Source organism: Danio aesculapii, chromosome 23 (genome assembly GCF_903798145.1).
Source record: "Danio aesculapii chromosome 23, fDanAes4.1, whole genome shotgun sequence".
Classification (NCBI taxonomy): domain Eukaryota; kingdom Metazoa; phylum Chordata; class Actinopteri; order Cypriniformes; family Danionidae; genus Danio; species Danio aesculapii.
The window spans coordinates 47,016,257-47,041,744 of NC_079457.1; the positions used below are offsets into that span (position 1 = coordinate 47,016,257).

General features: G+C 39.2%; 2 protein-coding genes across 2 annotated transcripts in view; one reads left to right on the top strand and one right to left on the bottom strand.

The window, feature by feature from the left end:
- Nucleotides 1–1,694: 1,694 nt before the first annotated feature.
- On the top strand, nucleotides 1,695–7,427 carry LOC130216962 (inactive serine protease 35). The gene is made up of 2 exons (XM_056448912.1): nucleotides 1,695–1,816; nucleotides 5,491–7,427. The coding sequence occupies exon 2, from the start codon at nucleotides 5,501–5,503 to the stop codon at nucleotides 6,770–6,772; it is 1,272 nt and encodes a 423-aa protein (XP_056304887.1). The 5' UTR covers nucleotides 1,695–1,816; nucleotides 5,491–5,500; the 3' UTR covers nucleotides 6,773–7,427.
- Nucleotides 7,428–8,065: 638 nt separating this feature from the next.
- tcp1 (t-complex 1) overlaps nucleotides 8,066–25,488 on the bottom strand; it is a 23,197-nt gene continuing 5,774 nt past the window's right edge. The window contains exons 4-12 of the mRNA XM_056448913.1: nucleotides 24,012–24,109; nucleotides 20,796–20,906; nucleotides 20,256–20,437; nucleotides 17,368–17,494; nucleotides 15,179–15,354; nucleotides 14,969–15,092; nucleotides 12,661–12,853; nucleotides 8,718–8,881; nucleotides 8,066–8,488 (exon numbers count right to left, since the gene is read on the bottom strand). Of these exons, the coding sequence (XP_056304888.1) occupies nucleotides 8,275–8,488; nucleotides 8,718–8,881; nucleotides 12,661–12,853; nucleotides 14,969–15,092; nucleotides 15,179–15,354; nucleotides 17,368–17,494; nucleotides 20,256–20,437; nucleotides 20,796–20,906; nucleotides 24,012–24,109 (1,389 nt within the window). The 3' untranslated portion in view covers nucleotides 8,066–8,274. The remainder of the gene's footprint in view (nucleotides 8,489–8,717; nucleotides 8,882–12,660; nucleotides 12,854–14,968; nucleotides 15,093–15,178; nucleotides 15,355–17,367; nucleotides 17,495–20,255; nucleotides 20,438–20,795; nucleotides 20,907–24,011; nucleotides 24,110–25,488) is intronic.

Here is a 25,488-nt window from a genome sequence, read left to right on the forward strand (position 1 = left end):
TTGTGAGGCATATATGGAATTTCTGCTCAAGCATGAATGAAAAACAGGCATTACATGCATTTAAAATGCCACAATGCCCACATCATCCTATTTTGAGAAAGACTGGAAAAAAACTCCCTCCAAAGAAGTTTGAAGTAAAGATATTTCTACCATATAGATCTTTATTTTAATATTTTTTTACTATTTTTGATGCAATTTTTATTATATTAAAATAGCCATTGATTATCAGTATTTTGCAAGGTATTGAATTTAGAAATTCCATTATCTTGACAACACTACACCTCAGTTAATCACTCTGTCCAAATGTACATGTTTGGAGCTTTGTATCACATTGGATAACAACTCACACTATAAAATAAATCATATTTTCAGATTTGATGACATGCAGAAAATTACAACATTTTTCAAAAAACAAAGACACTGCAAATCAGGAGGAAACAGGTGGCTCAAGAGGTACAGTATGATATGACTCATGACAGACTAGTAAATGAGAAGTGGGTTAATTTATCAATGTTGTTTTTCTTTTCTTTTTTGGTGTTACAAGTCACAGAGCTTCACAATTAATTGTTAAAGCATTGTCAACTCAAAAACCTTTTATTTATTATTAAATTCTCATATTATTAGGATTAGAGTACATTTTGAAAGTGATCCTCTAAACGTGACTGGAATGCTACTATTAAAAGTTACTACTGAAAAATAAATTGTTTAATAAATGGGTTGAAATATATGAAGGACAAAGAACATGCATATAGTTCATACAGAGTGATAAAAGTTCAATAAATGCACTGTTCAATAAACGCATTGTTATTCATTCATTCATCATTTATAAAGTAATGTAACTGTCTTGCAACTAATTCATTTGGTGGTGGTGGTGGTGGGGGTGGGGGGGGGTGACTTCTTTGGGGCTAAGCCCCTTATCCCTTTCAACCCTAGCAACGCCCCTGGCTGAGACTGCAGCTCTCCACAAGACGTTTGGCCAGCGGAGAAATTAAAATGATCGTGCCCAACTGAGCCTGGTTTCTCTCAAGTTTTTTACTTCACTTTCGCCAATTAGTGAAGTTTTTTTCCCTCTCCGCTGTCGCCTCTAGCTTGCATGGTTCGGGATCTGTAGAGCTGCGCATCGATGGATTTGCTCCTCAATATTTGGACTCTCAGTAGTGATTATTAAAACACACTGAACTGAGCTAAACTGAACTGAACTCAACACTATAAACTGAACTACACTGTTCCTATTTACTATGACCTTTTATGTGAAGCTGCTTTGACACAATCTACATTGTACAAGCGCTATACAAATAAAGGGGAAATGAATTGAATTGGGAAAAAGCTTCGTTATGGATGTGAAATCTCTCCTTTTTGGATACGACAGATGTTAAATTGGCACTTGTGTTATCTTGGTAAATCAAATATAATTGTTTAAAAACATTGACAGAGACATATAGGAGTATTTTTTACAGTACTGTAAAATACAAGCATACACACACACAACTTATAGGCTAAAGAGTTTTGCTATTATGGTGAAAACTTGATACTTGCATGGAATTGCTCTTACCTTAGCAAGACATATCTCAGTTCGGCTCCAACAACACATTTTTAGCCGTGTATAAATAAAGAACTGCCCGTAGCCTCGTTTAAACGGCGTGGGTGTGCTAGCCACAAACACTAGCTTCACTCACTCGTTCCCGCCTTTCTTTCTCACGCGCGCGTTCATGCAGAGATCAGATCCATGTTACACGCAGATAGATAGTCCTACTGTAAACAGAGTCGTCCACAGCCACACAATCGTCGTCTCTCATCGGGTTCATACAGTTTGAGGGTAAGTTTGTATTTTCATATTGTTTATACATTCTGGGAATGCAAATTAGAAGCAGACAGGGAATACTGGCCAATTAACTTAGACGGAGAGAGTTCAATATAATAACACACGAGATCGCTTCACAATATCGTTCACTCAGCATTATTAATACTACATAAAAGACGGAAATATAAATAAACACATTAGTTTTCTGCTCACTCACTGCATTATTATTATTACTTACTCACTGCAATGACTTTCTTCATATTAAATTATTGTTCACTTGCAGTATTTTTCAATGTAATTCAATACTCTTGTATTGACTCTATGGGTGCTGCTAGCATTCAAAAAAATGCTGTGCTTGTCATTGGCAACAAAAATAAATTTAGCTCAGAAACAAACACAGAAAAACGTAGGTTGACACACTAACGTTTTGCTTTATTTAAAGGGCATTGACTGTACGCTTCAGCATAGTCTCAGACTATCAGTAATAGTCTCTTTGCTGATTAACTGCTATCTAACATTTAATAATGAAAGATGAGTTATACCAATATATAATTTAACTGGTTAAATGTTAATTGAGTTTCTGAAGTGATTGGGATTGTGAAATTCAAATGAATAAGTTTCAAGAAGTTTAATTTATCATTTAAAGTGGCATTATGCTTCTTTTTTAATTTAATCATTTTTTCTTCTTAAATGATTTAAGAAGACGAGTTTCTTTAATTATTGGCTTTTACATTGACTTAAAACTTGTACAGAGTAATTCAGCTGTGGCGACCACAAATAAAGAAAAAATTAAGTGTTTCTATTAAGCAAATAGCCGACTGTTTATGCACTCGTTTATGCACTCTTTTGTACAGCTACATCAAGTGCACCAAAAAATTTGAGTCATGCAAACATTAATAGTTTAATGTGCATATAAATATCATTATGAGCATGCAAATGTGTTGTTTAAACAGCAATCCAGCTGACTGACACTGGAAGTGTCCCATAATCAAAGATGATACCAATAAAGTGAAAAATGTGGTTTAATGCACTCAGTGACTCTTACTTTGGTCAAAATAAATTATCACAAGCTAAACTATTTCAGAAGCCTAGATTAATCATGTATGCTGATATTGTATGAGACATTACAGCCAAATCAGAAAGTTATAACAGGGAAACAACAGAAATAACTGACTATTACAAGCTATTAGAGGTAGGTTTGCAAACATTTACAGCTTAAATGCTTGTTCTAAAAAGCTTAAAATGATGCATTTATTTGCATATGTTGAGACTGTCGGATTATTCTTGACATCCTGGATAAATAACAAAACTGTAAGATAAAGACGACAGTGATATGGTTAGTCGGTGTTGTAATTTTTAATAAATAGCATCAGGAGGGAGGTTCACTCTCCAGTTGGATGTGCATTTCTTTCTTGTTAGTCATGAGACTGGAAGAGTTTGTCTTTCAGTTTTAGGCCTAGAGTACGTTTCGTGTTTGTAGCATCTTAAAGTACGTCATTTGATGTGTATACGTGTAAACAGGTGGTCAGCACAAGTGGTCGCATTTTCATCTTTTTATTTATACATCTTATTTACACTTGTTTTTTTTATTTTCTGGTGTATGCAGATTTTTCTCCAGCTACCTTCTGAATTGACACCCAGGTCATTTGCTGTCGTATTGTGGAAAAACTAATTACCTCAAATTAAATTAAAGCTAGAGGTGATTCCAAAGCTTGAGTGAAAATATATACTTACTTTTCTGGTGATGCAATTTCCATTGCATAAGCTGGCACTTTTGCATGCTTATAAAGAGAAGAATACATTGGGTTTTACAATTGATAAACCATTTCTTTTTTACGTAGTTCTTGCATGGTCACCTCAAACCCCTCCACTCCCTCTCAGTCTCTTTTCCTCTACTTCAGTGCATGTATTGAAAATATGATGTCACTAAAGCAGCAAAAAGTTGACTCTTTAATTTAAGGGGTATTTGGACTATGAGGTACGGTCCTAATTAAAAATTTCGTAAATGTAATGCAACAATTTTTTCCCAATCATATAATTTGTATTGCTTCTTGCGCTTCAGATACATTGCTTCATTCCTTACCCAATAAAAATCAATTAAAAAAGATTTTCTAGTAACTGAAAAATATGTAATCCTGGTTGAAGGACAATAGTGAAAAAGACAGCTTTCGAATACAAGAGATAATCAGAATCGTGGACAATAGCAACAATCTTCCAGAGTTTACTGAAAAACAGTAAGTTTCAATGTGGACTAGAACTTTTTAAAGTTCACCATGTTCTTGATTACTAAATATGAAAATTGTTTCTTAAAAGGTAAACTCACAATTAGGTGGGATCGCATATAGAATAACTGCGTTCTTGCAGCCCAGTAGCAACTCTTTCATGACCTGGTATTGGGTAGGGGTGGGCGATATGACCTAAAATTAATATCACGGTATTTTTCCTCTTGAACGGTGACGGTATAATATCATGGTATTACTTTCAATAGCAAAATAATATACATCTCAAGGAAGAACGGACAAAAGAAAGTCTCACTTCTATCACTCTTTAAAAGTTTCGGTTTGGGTCATTGTAAATGCTCAGTCTCGTTATGAGCTGATCTTCATTTCTCTGTGTTGGTGGAATAAAGCAGGCGAGTCAGCCGCACCAATTTATGAGCAGACAGAGCAGGATGCTCATGGTGACCACCAGCACAATTCCGCTCTTTGTTATGAGCTGTAGTTTCAGTGTAAACTTAGTAAAGGTGAGTTTCTTTGGGGATGATGTGTACAGTGTTAGATTTTATATTTAGCGGACATTTGCGCTGAACACGCGGTGAATGCAACGTATCGAGATTCGGGCACCTTCTCCGAAAACACTCGATTGACCTCAGCTGGCGGATCAACATTTACCTCATGTCATGATCACTGTCATCTGCGCCATTATTATTATTATAACTTTAGGTGAGGTTTGCAAACCTGTGCACTTTTCACTCTTCAGCCGTTTGCATTTCCTGCAGTAACAAAAGCTCCCTGTTATCTGACAGCGGGAAGTGTTGAGTGACTGACAGCTAATATGAACCAATACAGCAGCAGGGTAGAGCGATTCAGCAAGTTTTTAGAGAAAATCAAATCAGATTGCACTACAACCATTATATTCAGACACACAAATGCTCCCAAATATATTATGAGGGCGCATAGATTAAATTTCGGGCGCTCATGCGACCAAAATGGTTGCAATTTCGAGCCCTGTAGTAGAAGGACAGGTATTCAGACCACAACTGAACATTTGAAGAAAATTTAATGCCTTATTATTTAGAATTAGCTATTATTGATGTAAATGCAGCCGTTCAAGGCACATAATTGATTTATTACGGTATTGACGGTATTAGAAAATCCATGTTGTGGCGCAGTGTCACACCGGTGATGACTATGACACCGGTGTACCGCCCACCCCTTGTATTGGGCCACGACCAAGGGAATGTAGACCCCTGGTCTGATATACTGCAGTTAAGCAATATCCTCTTTTTAAGAAAAAACAAAACTCCCAAAACAGACATTTATGAGGGCGCGTGAGAAGGAATCAGAAAACATTGACCTTCTCTGAAGTCAGCACCACTGACAGGATGTTTTGAATCTGGTATTTTAAAATGTAGAGTTGCTTACAATGTAGATGTTTCAACTTTACTTCTGAACTCTTTTCATCCTCAGGTAGAGCAAAATGACAGATCCTCCATCTTTATTGTCCATTCTGACTGCGCTGGCTGTGTTCGCCTCTTTGGCCTCTAGTGGTGCCTCCATCACAAACGATGGAGACAACTGCCACTCGACACAGATGAAGGTCCCAGTGATCCTGGACCAGAGCACAGCAACTCTTCAAAGTCCAGAATTCACTGCTGACGAATCCAGCGAGCCAGCACTGATGTGTGGGATTGAGTGCCAAAGAAAGCTGCCAGAACCGAGGCCTGCTGAGCTGGAACGACTGCTGTCTTATGAAACGGTCTACGAGAACGGGACGCGCATCTTCACCAAAATCAAACTGGAACAATTTTCCACTGCCTTGAGAAACAAGTCCTCTTCAGTTGTCTGCAACTCAGAACACCTTAAGCGCAGAAAGCGGCAGGTTTACGGCATGGATGGGCGTTTCGTGATCACAGATAAACATTTCACCACCAATTACCCCTTTTCCACCTCAGTCAAGCTCTCCACAGGTTGTTCAGGCATCTTGGTTTCTCCAAGACATGTGCTGACTTCTGCCCACTGTGTCCATGATGGCCAAGGCTATCTCAAAGGCACAAAGAAGCTCCGCGTGGGTGTCATGAAGCTTCGCTCCAAACGAAAGGGAGGACGTCAGCAAGGAGGCAGGAGCAGAGGAGAAAAGAGGAGAGGAAGTGAAGCAGGAGAACTACTGAGAAGAGAAAAGGAGCACAACAGGAGAAGGATGAACCGTATTAAGCGTGACACAGAGTCAGACCAGTCTAAACAACCAGTTTTCAGGTGGACGCGGGTCAAGCTAACTCAAGTGCCGGCAGGCTGGATGAGGCAAACAGGCAAGGAGGTCTCAGCTGACTATGATTACGCCCTGCTGGAGCTGAAACGAGCCCACAAGATGAAGTTCATGGAGTTGGGTGTTGTTCCTGCAGTCAAGGACGTCCCCGCTGGAAGAATTCACTTCTCTGGGTTTGACAACGATCAATTTGGGAAAGTGGTCTACCGCTTCTGTTCGGTCTTGGAGGAGTCTAATGACCTGATGTACCAGTACTGCGATGCGCAGAAGGGATCAAGCGGAGCCGGTGTGTATGTAAGGCTACGGGATCAGGGAGGAAAAGGGAAGTGGAAGAGGAAGGTGATCGGTGTGTTTTCCGGACACCAGTGGGTGGATGTTGATGGGATGCAAAAGGACTATAACGTAGCAGTGAGAATAACACCCATCAAGTATGCACAGATATGTCATTGGATCCACGGAAATGCAAGTCAGTGCAAATTGGTCTGAGAGCGTCATTCTGAAAGTTCTACATTTATACATCCAACTTGATGTCAAGGAATCCTCAAGACTGCTGGGACAGTCGAGATTCAAAAATTGTGACCAAATGGAAAAACCATGGTTGCAAGCACAGATGGAGCAAGAAATGCCTTTTTTCATTACAAGATAGATTTGGATGCTGTATATTTATTTTGTTTATTGCCAAATTTGAGACTTAAGGCTTTAAAATGGCATGTCCAGGCCATGTTTGTGTTTAAAAAGGCAAAATCACCAGACGAAGCCAAGCTGGGCATTCTGCTTGAATCTGAAACTCTTGAAGAGTTCACCCAAATATGAAAAATTTATCCATTGAGACAAGATTATTTTCAGAAGAAAAATGAATGGTAGTTCACGCTACCTCTGAACAACAAAATATTAATATCAGGGAGGATTACTTGTAAAAATGCATAAGCGATGTGAATTTGAAGCTTCTTGGAGCTTGATGGTATAAATCTCAATCCAGTTTCACTGTATGAAGGAGATAATCAGATTAGGTTAAATGGATGTGATTCATAAATGGGATTTTTTTGGTCTGTATATTTGTATTTATTTAATATTCAATGCATTCACGTCTAATAAAGTCAATTCAGTTAAAATATTAAATTACAAAATACCAGATTATAAATATACTAGTCAACTCGTGCTTATTTAGGCCATGCTAGTGATGGCTGCTTTTCAAGAGCTGCTTCGTAAAGCCTCGAAATCATTAAGAACCTTTCGTTTTAATTCAATGGTTTACTTGGCATATCATTTCACAATCACATGATTTCAATAAACAAGGCTTTGTTAGGTTGTTACTGTTTAAGAAAAAACAACATGATTCTCTGCTTAAGGGCGATCTATATGAAATCACACCTTTTAAATACTGCATTTACACAGTGGTAAATCTCTAAACAGATCTTGCATCAGTTTTACAAGTTCTTAGATGTTAATGAATTCGTAAAGTTCAATGGAATAATATTAGTTAATAGTCTTTTGTTGTCCTGTTTAGCAGAGACCACAATGTAACAAACAATATAAGCCTTGAAAATTGATAAAAGATCACATTATGCAGACACTTAATATTTAATATTAGAAGGTAAGGGCATTTGACGGGTTGTACATTCAATTTAACATTGATTCAAATTGGCTGACACTGTTCAAGTTTGAGTTTCATTGACATTGACAGTTTCATTTTAAGCAGCAGGCATCTCTAGCATGTGGTTTTTCAAATGCTTCACAACATTTGTAACATCTTTCAAGACAAAATATCCAGAAACAATATTTCTCTCCTTTTCACACCACCAATCTGGTTTATTTTCTTTGAAATGAACATTTGTTACATTAAACATGACGATCAGCCATGCTAATAGCCAAAAAATATAAGTAACGCAAACAAAAAGTGCACAATCTACACTAACAGCTCATCAGTTGGATCCACATATAAATACAAAGCTGAGCGGAGTGACACCAGAATCAGCCAACGAGAGACCTTATCCCTCTAGAGAGCCTGATTGGACGGCGTCCTGATAGGAGGGCCCGCCCTCTTTCTGGTCAGGGAAGAGCTTGATGAGGTCATCGATTCGAAGGATAGTGATGGCTGCCTCGGTGGCGAACTTCAGACTCTTGGTTTTGACCATCGTGGGTTCATACACTCCTGCCTGCTTGTTGTCCCTTGGCTTTCCATTGACCAGATCCAAACCAATCCTAAGAGCAGAAACACACAGAAAGCAATTTAAACCAGGTCATCTTTTCATTTTAAACCGGTTTGGCTCTCAGCTCAGTCCATAATAGGCAACACTGCTTCCAGAGTATTGTCTGAGCAAAGCTTTTGAAGACCATTTCAGGCAAGCACACATGAAGCGAACTTCTAAACACCAGCATGTGAATTCTTGATTGTACATTTGTGTCGTATTTCAGAGATCTGAGCACTGACCACTTGAGGTTCTTGCGTTCGGGGTTGACCTGAGCCTCATTGTGAAAGGCTCGGAGTTTGGCCACCAGGTCAGTGGAGTCCTGCGCTGCGTTCACGGCCAGAGTTTTAGGAATGACCAGAAGAGAGCGAGCGAACTCTGCAATAGCCAGCTGCTCACGGGAGCCCTGCAACACACACACACAAAACACATTATCACAATCAGAAGAGCAAAGCAACCACAAAGTTTCCCTCTTCATTTTCTCCAGTCATTACATGCGCACAAATCCAGTGTCACAATGTCTTTAGGTCTGTTTGAACCCAGAAGGGATTTGTAAGAACGAAAGAAAGAAAGAATCGTGTACAAGTGTTTTATTAATTTCAAAATACACATTTGTTTTAACATTTTAAGTTCGGGATGGAACAAATATAGGTGTGAGAATGCTTAAATTGTCTATGGTGTTTTATAAAACTACACTCTACCATCTAAAAGGATAAATTCAGCAATACCATGGTTTAAAGATGTAAACCAAAGATGCTCCAAACTAAAACTTTCACTTTTTTTCCACACATTCACTTATTGTTGAACAGTTGCGCCACACCAATAAACATAAACTGAAGTCTTTTATAAAGCAACTACCAAAGTTACTATAGTTTTTAAATGAGCAGTTTGAAGTTTTCATTTTTATACTACTTTAAATTTACATGCTGCCAAAATTAACGTGATGTCGACATTAACATTAATCAACAACAGAAGCCCAAAATAAAACGTAAAGACAAATTAGAAAACATGGTCTAGAGAAAAACTGTTTTTTTTTATGGCCTGTTTTCACTGAGTGGTACGGTACGGTATGGTTCGGAACACTTTTAAGGCCGTTTTCGTACCTAAAATGAACCGTACCACTTTTTGGGTATTCTTATGGAAGGGTACCTAGCACAACAAAAGGGTACCAAAAGGTGCCAAAACATCACACCGTAATAATATATCCATACAACAAGCCACGGTCGACCCGAGCTTAAACAAACCTTGTCGTCGTCTTGATGAGCAGCCACAAAGCAAAAAAGAAAAGCAAAATCTACCTTGTGCACCGTAGTTGTTTACAAGGTCATCTAAAAGCGCGAGCGGTTTCACTTTCTCCAGAGAACTCGTCGCGTGTCTATATTTGAAATAACGAACTTCTTAAGCTCATATTAATAACATGCTCATGATTATTGAAGTGCTTCTGACATCCGATCCTTTCAGAAACGGACAAACACGAGAGAAGCGCGAAAAAACAAAGGAGAAGCTGGAAAAACAAAGGAGCAAATGATTCTTTCATCAGCCTAAACCATGAACAAACTGCCATGTTTAACTATTATCATCACCTTTTGGACTATTATGATCTCGAAATGACGAAATGACTCTCTAACAGAGGCTACATGTGCTGCTGAAGATTACAGACACAGATGAGAGGTTTACTCTGACTGCGGGCTATATGTTGCATGTTGTTTTGAACCCAAATAAGGACTAAATGTCTGCTGTGTGTAGTTCTTCTGTAATTGGTAACATATCGGAGACTGTAAGGGGCTGTATGTGTTCATATATGCTGCATTTATTTATTTAATATAATCGCAGACGTTACAGTAGGCTATTTCGCATTGATCTTTAATCTGCAGTTATAATCAACTCATGTTCATAGAAAGGTTAGTAATGAACATTCACACACAAGTATTTATGTGTATAAAGCATCTGTTTTGTGAGAAGCCCCTCTCATACGATATGAACGACCTGTACAGCTTTACTTTGACGTTTCCTCGAGTGAGAATGACGTTGTCAGAAGCCTTCTGTAGTACACCACGCCCACCATTGGTACCCTTTTAGCAGTGGAAGCGCAAGCCTGATAAAGGTGACCCGTATCGTACTGTACCACTCAGTGGAAACGGGCCATTATATACTGCAAACAGTAGATTATAAGACTATGTATTTCATGCTGATGTTTGGTATTTAGGTGTTACAAGTTTTTATTTTTCTTTGGAAACTAATTTTTGGAACAAATCGAAAACTGTGACCACAGAACCACGATACGAAGCAAATAAAGTAGATAAACAGCAGCACTTTAATTCATATATGTGATCTAATAAAAGAAAATGAAAAATATTAACCAAAAATGCTGTTTATATTGGGTACAATTGGGATGAAGTAAACTACTTTTTAGAATAATAATAAAAAATAATAACAATTTCGCTGAATTAAAACCTCCAAACTGGAGCAGACCTACAAGACCCACAAACACTGGCTGAGTGACATAAATATGAACGCAACACGATGAGATGAATTAGCATGTTTGTTCTGAGCAGGACGTTAGCAGAACTGTTTCTCTGTCCCGTTTCCCACTCAGGACACTCACTGTCTCCCACGCGTATAACCACACACGCCACCAGACAGGCACGGCAGCAATTATAATGGGAGTGTGTTCATGCATCCAACCATACACACATTAAAGAAATACTATACAGTAAACAGCTTATTCTGACAATAACGTCTTGTCTTATTCTTCACTATTAGACTGTACACAGCATCCACCACCAGGACACTTCAGTTTACATCACTTCTTTGCAATTAAATCTTAAATCTAATACTGACAAACTATATATCGTTGCCAATGTCTGAAGACTTTTGAAGACTGCTGTTCAGGAAGGGAAATAGGTTATAACACATTTACTCTCACCCTACATTGTGTGGGACCATTTAAAGGTACGTTTTTAAACCATACTGTAGTCTAAACAAAGCAATCGTGACAAACTATACATCATTTGAAGTTTCCATATCTGGTGACTGACTTTTCATTGTATATAATACACTGATTTATATTACAGTAATATAGATATTACTAAGCAAGTGATTAATATGCAACACGGATACTCAGGAGACTCAGGCTCCAGAAACTTTACTTTGCTACAGCAATCCACATGTAAAATAAATGTTTTTAGATGTTTTTTCAGAGGCTAATTCCCCCAATTTTACTATACTACTTTAGAATTGAATGTCTACTTTACCAGCATTGTCAAAATTATGAAAAAATACGATTAATATTCTTCAGTTATTTCCATTCTTCGCCAATTGGATGTCATCTGGTGGTCATGATTGGTACTGCAGCCAAACAATATATCTTACATAAAGCTCATTTAGAAAACTTCAAATTTAGAATAAAAAAAAAAACATATTAATTAGATAATTAGCTTTGATCTGTCAATTTAGGCTAAAACGAGTTTCGTAAAATACAAATTTTATGTAATATTAAATTATACATTTTTTGATTTATAATTAGGGCATCGCAGTGGGTAGCACAATCACTTCACAGCAAGAAGGTCGCTGGTTCGAGCCTCGGCTAGGGTCAGTTGGCATTTCTGTGTGGAGTTTGCATGTTCTCCCCGTGTTTGTGTGGGTTTCCTCCGGGTGCTCCGGTTTCCCCCACAGTCAAATGACATGTGGTATAGGAGAATTGGGAAGGCTAATTTGTTCGAAGTGTATGAGTGTGAGTGAGTGTGTATGGACGTTTCCCAGTGATGGGTTGCAGCTGAAAGTGCATCCGCTGCGTAAAACATATGCTGGATAAGTTGGCGGTTCATTCCGCTGTGGCGACCCCAGATTAATTAAGGGACTAAGCCGAAAAGAAAATGAATGATTTATAATTTTCATAAGGCACACGGTTTTTACTTATATATATATTTTTTTTACTTTTCTTCACTTCAGCTATAATCTGTCTTCTTTAAAATGAAACTAAGCTTTATTCTCTGCACATAATCATTTTAAATATATGCGATTGGCATTCATTCGAGTTGAACATGTCATTTCCATGTCTATGCTTATAAAAGTGGAGGTGATCGGGTTTAAACATCAGCTATGTGTCAAACCACCTCAGATTAAAACACACTAGCCATGAGGAAACACTGTCGGCTGCAGCAGAGAATGGTTGTGTGTGCTCACCATGCTGGTTGCGTAGTTCTCCAGGTAGATGGACAGAGCGGCCTCCACAGCGCCTCCTCCTGGCACCACAGATTTAGACTCCAGCACCCGCTTCACCACACACAGGGCGTCATGCAGAGAGCGCTCCATCTCGTCACACATGAAATCATTGGCCCCGCGCAGGACGATGGAGGCAGAGGTGCGCGCCTTTGTGCTGGAAGACACAGAGAAGATGTCACTCATTTGCTGCAGGTCTGGGTAACTCATTTTTGAAGCGAAGAAGACAGCAGCACTTTAATTCATAAGTGATCTAACACAAGCAAATGGAAAATATTAACCATAAATGCTGTTTATATTGGGTACAATTGAGAAGCAGTAAACATCTTATGAGTTTGACCCAAAATGGAGCAGATCCAGCAGACCCATAAACACTGGCTGAGTGACAAACACACGAGTTCATAAGCCTCAGAGATGAATTAGCATGTTTGTTCTGAGCAGGACGTTAGCAGAACTGTTTCTCTGTCCCGTTTCCCACTCAGGACACTCACTGTCTCCCACGCGTATAACCACACACGCCACCAGACAGGCACTGCAGCAATTATAATGGGAGTGTGTTCACGCATCCAACCATACACACATTTTCTTTTTGGCGTAGTCCCTTTATTAATCTGGGGTCACCACAGCGGAATGAACCGCCAACTTATCCAGCATGTTTTACGCGGTTTTACCCTTTCAGCTGCAACCCATCACTGGGAAACCCATACACACTCATTCGCACACACACATACACTATGGACAATTTAGCCTACCCAATTCACCTGTACCGAATGTCTTTGGACTGTGGGGTACCTTTGGACTGTACCGCCAACTGATCCAGCTGAGGCTCGAACCAGCAACCTTCTTGCTGTGAGGTGACAGCACTACCTACTGCGCCACTGCGTCGCCCGCATCCAACCAACCACACATTAAAGAAATACTATACAGTAAACAGCTTATTCTGACAATAACGTCTAGTCTTATTCTTCACTATTAAGACCACTAAACAGTCCACAAAGCCAACATTAGATACTGGAGCAGTTTTAGAGGACCGGACCAATACGGTTAACAGTTTTAGGGTGCAGTTGTGGCCTAATGGTTAGGGAGTAGGACTAGTAATGGAAAGGTTGCTGGTTTGACTCCTGGTTGGAATTGAGAAATTGAGATGTTTTTAACTCTCTGCACCCGGGTGTGTCTGATTCGCTTCTGTTAACACTAAATGTCCATGATTCATTTTCCAAATTTGCCACAAACTAGATAATCTGAGTTTTATAGGATGTCCTAACTTTTTCACATGACCATATATTCTGTGCTATTTCTTTTCCGGAAAATGCAGAAGATTATTATGACAAAAAGCAAGTTTTTTTCTGATCTGCATGTAAAAGCCAGAAAACATTTAATGAGCCACAGTTTCATTAAAGCATCCAGGGTTTTTCCTGGCTGGAAATGAGGCAGAGTTGGTATCCCGAACATGAAATTTCAACACATTTGCATTATTCATGTATTCTTATCAAGTAAAAACATTATCTTATTTTAAAAACACTAACATTAAATGTAATTAATCACATGACAAGTTCTTAAACGTTTCTGTGAACATCTGGTATAACATTTGATGGAAGCGACTGCCTAATTCTCTAAAAACCCCTGCTGTATGTGTGTGTTTTTTAGCACATGTGGCTTCCTCTCTGGGGGATGTAACATACAGGAAGGCATCATGTAAAAGCATGCAAAAGTATCTTAATTTGTGTGTATAGTCAAGTGTTTCTAGCATGTATGCATGTATGCATGTATGTATGTATATACATATATATATATATATATATCTATATATCTATATATATATATATATATATATATATATATATATATACACATATCTATATATATATATCTTTATCTATATATCTATATACATCTATATATCTATATACATCTATATATCTATATACATCTATATATCTATATACATCTATATATCTATATATATATCTATATACATCTATATATCTATATCTATATATATATATATATATATATATATATATATATATATATAGATATAGATATAGATATATATATATATACATAGTTTGATTACCACTCCGGTATATTAATCATGTACAGGTTTAAAACAGCTCTTCTGTCCAGTATAACAGAGTACATGCATTACTTATAACCCACAACACTGATGTCCACACATCAGATGACGTAGCAAGATGACAATAAAGCTCAACTTGACCATTTCAACTTGACTTTTCAGTTTCAGTTTTAAATGAAAGTATCTCAGTCTTACTTCTTGATGAGGATGAGCTCGTCGTCACACACTCTCTCCTGCACCACCTCCTCTGCCTGACCCAACATGGACGGCTCGAACGTCTCCTCGCCCTCCAGGTTAGACAGAGAAGAGCAAACCGTGGCTGTGAGGGAAAAACACACAAGCGCTTATGATCAGAACTCACTAATCCACACACCGGAGTAAAGCGAGCAGGTTTATTCAGCAGACCTCCAGTAGCTTTAGCGATGCGTTTGAGGTCTTTCTTCAGGACTCTCCTGACAGCCATGGCCCCCACGTCCACAAAATACTTCAGACACATGTCGTCGATTCCTCCTGTGGTCAATACCACATTTGCCCCTGATGCCAGGATCTTCTGAACACGTTCCTTCGTGATGTCCGATTCCCTGACGAACAAAAGTCACAAGAAGAGCAAGAAAATTAATGGAGAAAGTGTCAAAAACAGTTCCAGGTCAACTTATTATTCTACCGAATGTTTTTTTCCAGTACTTCATATGACGCTCGCATTATTACACAGTAATAAAGATCACTGTCACAAGGGATCATCACTAAATTTGGATGTTAAAATTGGGAGCAAAATGTTTGCATGCATTAACTTTACAAACAGCGACAGTCAAGTGAACATAATGAATGGATTTATAGGGTAAAAACTAAACTGAAATGCAGATTAAACATACAATGCATTTAAGCAAAGCAAACATACAACGCATCTAAACAAAAGCAATGCATTTAATGGTTTCTGCAGGTTTCATCAAGTCAAATTTAAGATTTTAAGACCCTTTTAAGAATATTAAGAAAGAGATTTTAGACTTAAACAGGGCTAAAGACTAAGGATTTTTGCTAATTGCCTGGTATTATTTAGTTTTTTTTAATCCGTTTATTTTTATTTAATAAAAAAAATTATAATAATAAAAAAAATTAATAATAATAATATTAATAATAAATAAATAAATATAAAAGTAAAAACAATTTAATTTGGGAATTTGCTGTAAAAATGTAGTTTTTGACCAGGTGTTGTGAATGGTCTCTCTTTGCAAAATAAAATAAAATAAAAAATAAATAAAACTTATATAACATATAAAAAATAAGATTTGGTTGAGATGTACTGTTGGTCATTGGATGGATGTTGACCCAACTGAGTAGCTTTACTTGGACAAAGCAAAATTAAGACTGGTTTAAAATGATTTAAGGCCTACAACACAATACTTCAGTGAATTTAAGGCTTTTTAAGGCCTAAAATTTAGTTTTTGACATTTTAAGAGCCAGCGGACACCCTGATTTAAGCAAAATAACAACTTAAGCAAAATAAAAACACAAGAGTTTGGGGTCAGAAAGTAATATTTTTACAAATACCTTTTGATTCACACTAAGTAAGCATATTTAGTATCATGAAGATGTCATATGTTTTAACAATATTTAGAGCATTTTGTTTTGTTACTGCTGCCTTGCAAAATAAAAATGACTGTCTAAAGGTCCCGTGAAGTGCTTTGAAATGCACATTTTTGTTTGATGCATTACGATTTTTAAACTGAAACATGAAGAGGGTGGGGCATAGAGTAGCTCCTCCCCTTTAAAAACAGCCAATAGCGTTTTGCTTTATCACAGCTCTGCCAGTGAGAGTGGTTGAGCTCAAACGGATCAAATGAAAAGCAAATGAGAAGCGTCTTGAAGGGGGCGGGGCATGTCAGACGCTAGAGAGCATTTGATTGGTCAGAAGATTTGATGAGAAATTTAAGTACGAGAAAAAATGGTTGATCTATTAAGGAAAAGATAGCAAACTGCAAGCTTTGTTTATATCTTCTAAATGTGAATTGTCACAGTTTGAGCACGCTAGCTTATGGATATCCTTAAGACTAACATACTGCTTTGAAAAAAGTCAATAAAAAAAAAAAACAATAAAAAAAAAAGACAAAAAAACTTTATTTTTATTTCACTGGGACTAAAAGAACCCTGCTATTATACACGAGGTTATATGATAAAAATACACTAAAAGCAGCTGTACTGTATAAAATCATAACACTTTAAACATCACTGTATTCTGTTCATATATAATGCAAAATGTCATTTATTGGTGTTTTTCACCGCAGAATTTTCAGCATCATTACCCCAGTTTTAGAGTCAGATTATCATTAAACTTTTATCAGAGTTGCAAACAGTTGTGCTGTTGAGCGTCACTTTTGATTTAATGCATTAAAACTAACATCTCTAAAGATAAATCAGCTGTACAGCCCAAAGTTAGCACAGACACACATGTGTATCTGCATATAAAAGAGGCTTCAGGCAGATAATGCTTTATCCCACGCGTATAACTACACACACCACAGATGTGTGGCAGCAAATGTAAATGGGACATCTCAGGTTTCTTCGTTTTCCCCCTCTGGCCCGACAATGTGCCTCACCTCTGTCTGATTTGGTCGAGTTTCTCCGGATCACTGATGACCACCTGAACGCCCAGCTTCATCTTGGTTTTCTGCAGGCTGAAGTCCAGACAGGCTATCTTGGCGTTGGACACACGCTTTACCATCCCTGAACAAATAAAAGACAGTTTCAGTCACACTAATGATGTCAGACTGCACAATTACGATCCGCATGTCCCACTGTGAGATCTTAGTTGTCAATGTCCAGGGTTTCCACTCTTTCATGAACAGCAGATTCAATGACTTTAAAGCACCATTATATTGAAACAAAGTACCTTATTTAATTCCCCCAGCATATGTAGTGCCATATAACTCCTTACTGTACCGAACATTTCACTTTCACTTAATACTGACATTAAAATAGTAGTGTAACGATGATGTTTTGAATGTCTCACTTTCAGAAATGTTGATCGTTTTCAAGGCTGATTTATACTTCTGCATCAAGTGCACGGGTATAATCCGCCGCAGCCTACACGCGGACGCATGACCCTCACCATGGCCATCGGTGACGTTGACGCGCACCTCTCTAAAAATATAACTACACACAACGACGTGTAGAGCAAGCTCTGTGATTGGTCGGCTTGGTAGCGCTGACGAGTGTGGGCAGGACCGATGGAGCGAGTGTTTACAAGTGGAGTCCTGTGAAGTAGCTCCAGATGGAGACTTTTGTTTAGTGTTTACCTTATGATTAAAGTTGTTGCACGTCCGCCGGTTCCCGCCTCAAATTAAGCAAGTTTGAGCCACTTATACATTATGGTAGCGTTCAGAAAAAACAAAACACCAGCGAAGAAACGACACAGAGGAACATAAACACATCACTGCCAGCTAGCGTTTCGGGAGTGTTATTGCAGAGCAACACAAACAGCGCACAGAAGTATTGACCTTATTCTGCAATGCGGAAGTGCGCACGTTTTTGCGATTGTTTTAGAACTTCCGATTCAGCTGCCTATGGGAGAAATGACTAGAAATAATAAACGGCAAAAAACTGTCAAACTACTTACTCTACAAACAAGTGTTAGCATGACAATACAGACAAAGTAGATTAATATAATAGGAAAATATCAACACAAAGCAGCAAAACGAGCTGTTTTTAACGTTTAAAAATGAATGGAAGTGAATGAGACCGGAAGTTGAGCCAAAATGATTCAAATGGCTGCGCCCGCTCGTACGCGGAGAATAAGGTGAATAAATGCACGGCTACGTGCGTTGCATGCGCCGTGGGTCACGCCGATCACTCGACGCAGAAGTATAAACCAGGCTTAAACAGGCATGTCCAAAGAACTTGTCAAATGTGGTTTCTGAAATATTGCTCATTTGTTCTTGTACAAGATTTAAGTTTAAGATTTTTAAATGAAGAATTGATCATTTTAGTTCTGTTCTTGACAGCAGCACAGCACATTTGCTGAAATTACACCATAAACAAATTTCATTTCAAACATAACTCAAGCACTTTCGAGGACCTGTGTTTGTTTTCAGATACTTTCCAGGCCTTGAATCCATATGTCTGAAATTCAAGTGCTTTCAAGAATTGTGGGAACTCTGAACGTCAACAAAAACGATTAAGATGCGCCAAACATCAACATACAATAAAAAAAACCTCATCTAAAGTTTGACGTCTTTCCCCATATTCTGAAAAAATACCTCACTGCAAGCAAACAAACTGTAGTGGTAACTCTACTCAAAGTGTGCCTCAATAATAACACCAGAAAAAAAATGAAGTTTTAGCATTGCCCCATGCAGAGGTCTGTTCTGTATGTTAATTACACATTTAGCTGGATCTTGCCGATATGGCATGACCCAGCAAGGTTTAGTTACGCTTGGAGCTCTTTGAAATGTTGAGATGTTTTCAACTTGCTACACCTGGAAGTGCTCGATTTATTCCGGTTTACACTACTCTTTTCCCCCAATACACCCCCCACACTCCTCTAACTTATACTCCTCACAATCCCTGCACTATTTTACATTTGCACATTTAAAGTTTGCACATATTCATTGCACTGATTCACTTATTTGAACCTGACATACCCACAGCACATGGACATTTGTAATTATGTTTATCTGCACATTTCTGCTATTATTAGCATCCTGTACATATATTCATTTATTGTAAATCTGTTCATAGCTAATACACCTGTATATAATGTTCATAGTACATCCATCTGTAAATATCACCATAGTTTTTCTATAACTGCACTTTATAACTTATACCTGTATCCTGCACTTGCTGCTATTGCACTGCTGGTTAGACCGAAACTGCATTTCGTTGCCTTGTACTTGTACATGTGTAATGACAATAAAGTTGAATCTAATCTAATCTAAAGTCTCTAAAAATAAATCAGCTGTCCAGCCCAAAGTTAACACAGACACACGTGTGTATCTGCATATAAAAGAGGCTTCAGGCAGATAATGCTTTATCCCACGCGTATAACTACACACACCACAGATGTGTGGCAGCAAATGTAAATGGGACATCTCAGGTTTCCTTTTATTGTCTGGTTCAACAGTGCTCCTCACCTCTGTCTGATTTTATTCAAGTTTCTCCAGATCACTGCTCCCCATTTACCTGACCATACAAACTTACACATTGGAATTGATAACATAAAATGCAGTGATTAGAATGGGTTTCAGTCTGTGTGGCCAAGAATCGACTGTGCCATTTGAATAAAACATGCACGCTTTAAACTGAAAACATGGCAAAATATCCTGTAGAGTCCACTTTGCAGGGCACTTGTTAAATTAGAACAAACATCTGACATGGAGAGAGAAACAGATGCAATGTCCAGTGTGGTGGAGTGTGAGGACAAGGATTGAGAAATGCAGCATTAATATATAAATAACATGCAGAAGAGACAGCAAAGGCATAATCAGACCTTGTGAGCCGACAGTGCAGTTGAGTGCGTATCCGTTGACCAGGAAGCTCTCCTTCTGGCTGCGTCCGTGAGCCTTCAGCACATTGACAGAGTTGATGGGATACCGAGCAACACCTTTACCGTCAACAAACTTCACAGCTACTGCGGCGTCGACCACCATATTAGCGAAAAACTCAGCATCACTGAGCGAGCGTCAAGAAACAACAGCACTTCAAATGATCAGTCCAATACATGCGTTAAGGGATAGCTCACACCAAAATGAATATCCGGTCATCAATTACTCTCCCTCGAGTATTAGTTTCTTTATTCTGTTGAATACTCAAGAAGAAATTTTGAAGAACGCTAAACCCATTGACTTTCATATTACTGAAGTCAATGCTTACAGATTTACAGGATCTTTTGTGTTCAACAGAAGAAACTCAAAGGTTTGAAACTACCTGAGGGAGAGTAAATAGTGAGTACATTTTCATTTTGTATTAATTATCCCTTAAATGAAGGCTCATCGTGAGGACTTTAATGTTAAACTGTGCTAAAGGATACACTCCAATGATCTTGGAGGACATGGAGGTCTTGGCGGCGTTGATGAGACACTCTCTGCCCAGGTCATCTGTGCCGATGGTCAGATTCTCGTTAATGTAGCGGACAGCCTCCCTGTGAAATGCAGCAGATTAGACGGCTTAATTTAGGCTAGATTATCCCTGATATGACTGGATTCATTTACAGTTTACACCTGCCATTAAAATCAGGGGTTTTTGTGCACTTTCAGCTACTTTTCTTTAGGGTATTTGCTGATCTTATAACCCAATATTGCCAAATAAGCAATTTACAAACTGCAAAAAATAAACTATTACACCTTTTGTATGTAAAATTCACTCATTTTTTGGTGATTATTTACAAATCTAAAATACAGAATAAAAGTTTAAGCAATTAAGTACATTATTAATAATAATACATTTTATAAAAAATATTTTATGAACCGAGAAAAGCTTTAAATAATCGAGCTCCTGTTTATCTAACCAACCTTCCGTCTCACTACAATCCAACTCGCTCTTTAAGATCTCAAAACTCAGGGCTTCTGGTAGTACCCAGAATAGCAAAGTCGAGTAAAGGAGGTCGAGCCTTCTCATTTATAGCTCCTAAACTCTGGAATAGCCTTCCTGATAACGTCCGAGGCTCAGACACACTCTCCCAATTCAAAACTAGATTAAAGACCTATCTGTTCAGTAAAGCATACACTTAGTGCACCACTTAGCGGGCTTCCACACAGGTTCTGCATCTTGTTTATATACACTATGAACAGCAGCTATGCTAATTATTCTCTTTATTCTCCATTTCCACCTGGGGATACTCTTCCCGAGGCCCTCAGACTATGCAGAGTCACTGATTCGATCAAAGACCAACGGCGAGATGATCCCAAGGTTTCCATATCCTGGACCAGGCCGTATCCTGAGCAGCTACTGTGGTGGTCATGGAGGAGTGGAGAACATGAGACTGTTTCCTGTGACGCTCCAGAGACAGACGAGTCTTCGCTGAGGCCAGCTTCCAGCCTCCGCCACTGAGACTGCAGCTCTACACAAGACGTTTGGCCAGCGGAGAAATTAAAATGGTCGTGCCCAACTGAGCCTGGTTTCTCTCAAGGTTTTTTTCTTCACTTCCGCCTTTAGTGAAGTTTTTTTCCCTCTCCGCTGTCGCCACTGGCTTGCATGGTTCGGGATCTGTAGAGCTGCGCATCGTTGGATTTGCTCTTCAGTGTTTGGACTCTCAGTAGTGATTATTAAACCACACTGAACTGAGCTCAACTGAACTGAACTTAAACACTACAAACTGAACTACACTGTTCCTATTTACTGTGACCTTTTATGTGAAGCTGCTTTGACACAATCTACATTGTATAAGCGCTATACAAATAAAGGTGAATTGAATTGAAAAATGCAAGTAAATTTGATCTAATGAATTAGCTCCTAATGCAGCATTTACAATTTCAACACATTATTGTCCACATTTACATTTGTTTCATGATTGTTTCAAAACACTGAGCATCTTTAGACATAAAACTTGTAATTTTATATTAAGAATCTTGAATTTTCATCACGCAAAAAGGCTGACCACTAGGCTTGGGCGGTAATACGGTAATAAGGTATACCGCGGGATCTAAAAATAGCCACGGTGTCAGTTTCAATACCGCTATACCGTCATAAAAACAATGCACTTATATAGGAGACAAGTATTAAATAAGAAATATTATTAAATAATAAATATAGTCATCACGGGACAGTGTGGAGGAGAGAGAGAGGTGAGGTAAGATGGCGAGTCGCGCACCAAGTGACTTGCAGTTTGGCAGTATTTCTGGTTTCGACAAAACGAGAAGGGAGACGTGGTAAATATGAACTAGAGGTCTGCATTCCAGCTGCTGTACTGTGGGAGCCACGGGACCCGACCAGATTTCTTGCAGTGCAGGAATAAATGTCTGAATAAAGCGCTGGAGCGGTCGGTAACTCTGCTGTAATTTGAAAGGGAGCGGGCGGTCTAACAATATCACTCCCGAGCATGCACGCATCCGTGTGGATGCTGTTTATGTGTGTGTGAATGAGAGAGAGCATGATTCATTTGTGTCGCTTGGTCGCTCTCTCTCATTTGTGTCGCTCTCTCTCTATGTGTGTGTGTGTGTGTGTGAATGAGAGAGAGAGAGAGAGAGTGGTGCTGTGTCTCTCTCTCTCTCTCTGTGCGTGCGTGCTTGTGTGTTAATGAGTGTGTGTGTTATCAAAATTTGGATACCGCCCAAGCCTACTGACCATGCAACTTTATAGAGACTGAAACTGCATCCCTGCGCTGCTTTACATTAGATACAATTAACAAAACATTAATGAATAAAACACTCAAAGACTTGTTTAACAAAACACACAGTATTGCGGGCCACTCAGTCTAAGTCGCTGGTGCTTTGTGGCTGTTAATCTTGGTGTAAATGTAAAGTGGCTGAAAGTGGACCCGCTTTAGGCCTGAGGGCGTACACACATTAGGTACAGTTGCCTGAACCGTGCCGAAGTGCGATTGTCCCCCATCCCCTCTCCTTGCACTCACATTGCATTTTTACCTATCGGACCGGAGCACGCTTTCATCATCGATGATGCGACTGTTCGGTTTAACAGGAAGAGAAGGACTCTCGCTCAGCACAGCGGAGATTGCTTTAGTTATATCGTTTCGCATTATTTTTAGTCGTTTGGTTGCAGTGACACACAGTCAAATATTTTGCCGAACAGTTCAGCTTTTAACGCTCAGAAATGATCATAAAAGCCCTCGTGCTGCAGGAATTAGGAGGTTTGCTGAAGGTGCAGCAGTGGTGCAGTGAGGGGTTTGCGTCTTTAATAAACTACGACAGTTTGCGTTCATTAAACAGTAAGAATGATTAATAAATCCATATGAAACACTCCCTTAAAAGTCACGTCTTCAGTTTTGGGCTCAGGCGCGTTTTGCACTCACACTACAAGCATACCGCGCCAAAGCCCAAGTGAACTGCACTCTGGCACACCTCTTCCAATCAGGCCAGGGCCGGCCAACTGAACCGCACCTGAGCCCGATTCAGAGCTCTCACCAACTGGTAAGCGCACCTGGGCACGGTTCGGATAGCAGAGTGTGAGTGCGCCCTGAATTTAGTGTCTACACATCAACAAAAATGCATTTTGACTTCAGCTGGTGTAAACAAGGCCTGAAATGTCTTGTGAATCATGCTTCAACACACAGGTCTTCAGTGGCTCTTACTTGCAGGCCAGTCTGTATCCGCTGATGATGGAGGTGGGGTGAATCTTCTGTTTGACCAGCTCATCTGCACTCTTCAGCAGCTCAGCCGCAATGATCACCTACACACACATACACACAAACACACATACACACACACACACACACGTTTTCTTCAACATGCTCATACTTTTACTGAAATTCAATCATCTGATGACTTATGTATACATGATGCTTTGTTTTGTCCACTTTCCTATAGACAAACGTCCTAATTAGGTTGTAACTATCTCATATTCTGATTCTCAAATACATATACAAACATGCATGGACCCTTTTCACAAACCTGTTCTGATGCGTTTCACGGTCATCAGCATCTTAAATGCTTAAAAGGTTTTACTATTTTGATAATAATAAAAAAAAAAGTATGAACATTTATATGTATTTATGTATGCATTAAATCATCACTGCATCAAATTACACAGAAAGCAAATTATGGCTTGTGTGAGGTGTTTGTAATACAGTAAATTTAACAGGATTCTCTCTTCTGGCTGCAGTCATCAGTCTCACACTATTTTTGTCCTTCTGAAAGTCTTGCTAACACCATCGTGGAGTTTTTCTTTTATTATTTCAGCAAACAGTATTGTAAAAACTATTTGTTGTACTCTCACTGCACTCTGAGTTTACCCAACCACGACTTCCACTACTGAGAAACCCGGAAATGTGAAAAGGGTTCAGGAACTAAAAACCGAATGTGCTCTCAGCCTTGTGGAAGATGCAGCAGAAGCTCTGCATTTCCTGAAGGTTCTGAGAGAGTTTCTGTATCCTGTTAGCATAGCCACACACACCGACGCAGCTCAGATGGATGGTACTATAACAGGAAAATCTGCCAGGGCTGAACAATAAGGACTGCCCGATGGCCTGGGGGCACCATGACAGACGCTTGGGACAGTAGACGGGATCATTAGCCGCATTTCCACTATCGGGCCAGTGCGAGCCAGGGCTTTAATCGGGCCGGGCCAGGCCAGGCCAATAGCCCGGGAGGTTGAGAAATGAGGCCGAAATCATGTCGCGTTTCCACTGTCGGGCTAGTTGCTCGCAGCGCGTCACGCAAACACCGCCCCCAGAACGTCCCCCGAATCAAACGTCACACAACCCGTCACACAACCCGCCCACTTCAGCGGGAACAAAGAACTCAAATTATAACCACAAACACAACCTGGCATCACTACGAGAGCTGGAAGATGGAGAACACCGAAGCGATTGCTTTTTTACTGTTTGTGGTCTGTTGGTGTAAGGCCAGACAGCGATCCCTGGATAAGGACAGTGGAATCCCCGGAAGTGATAGTGGAAACGCGACTGGCCTTGGCTCGCTCGCTTTAGGCGCGATAGTGGAATTGCGGCTACTACTGGCTCGATCGGGACAGTGCTGCCTTGTCACTAAATTTAATTTGCCTGCAACTATGTCAATTGCAAGCATTGTTAAGCTTGTGCTTTTAAGTCT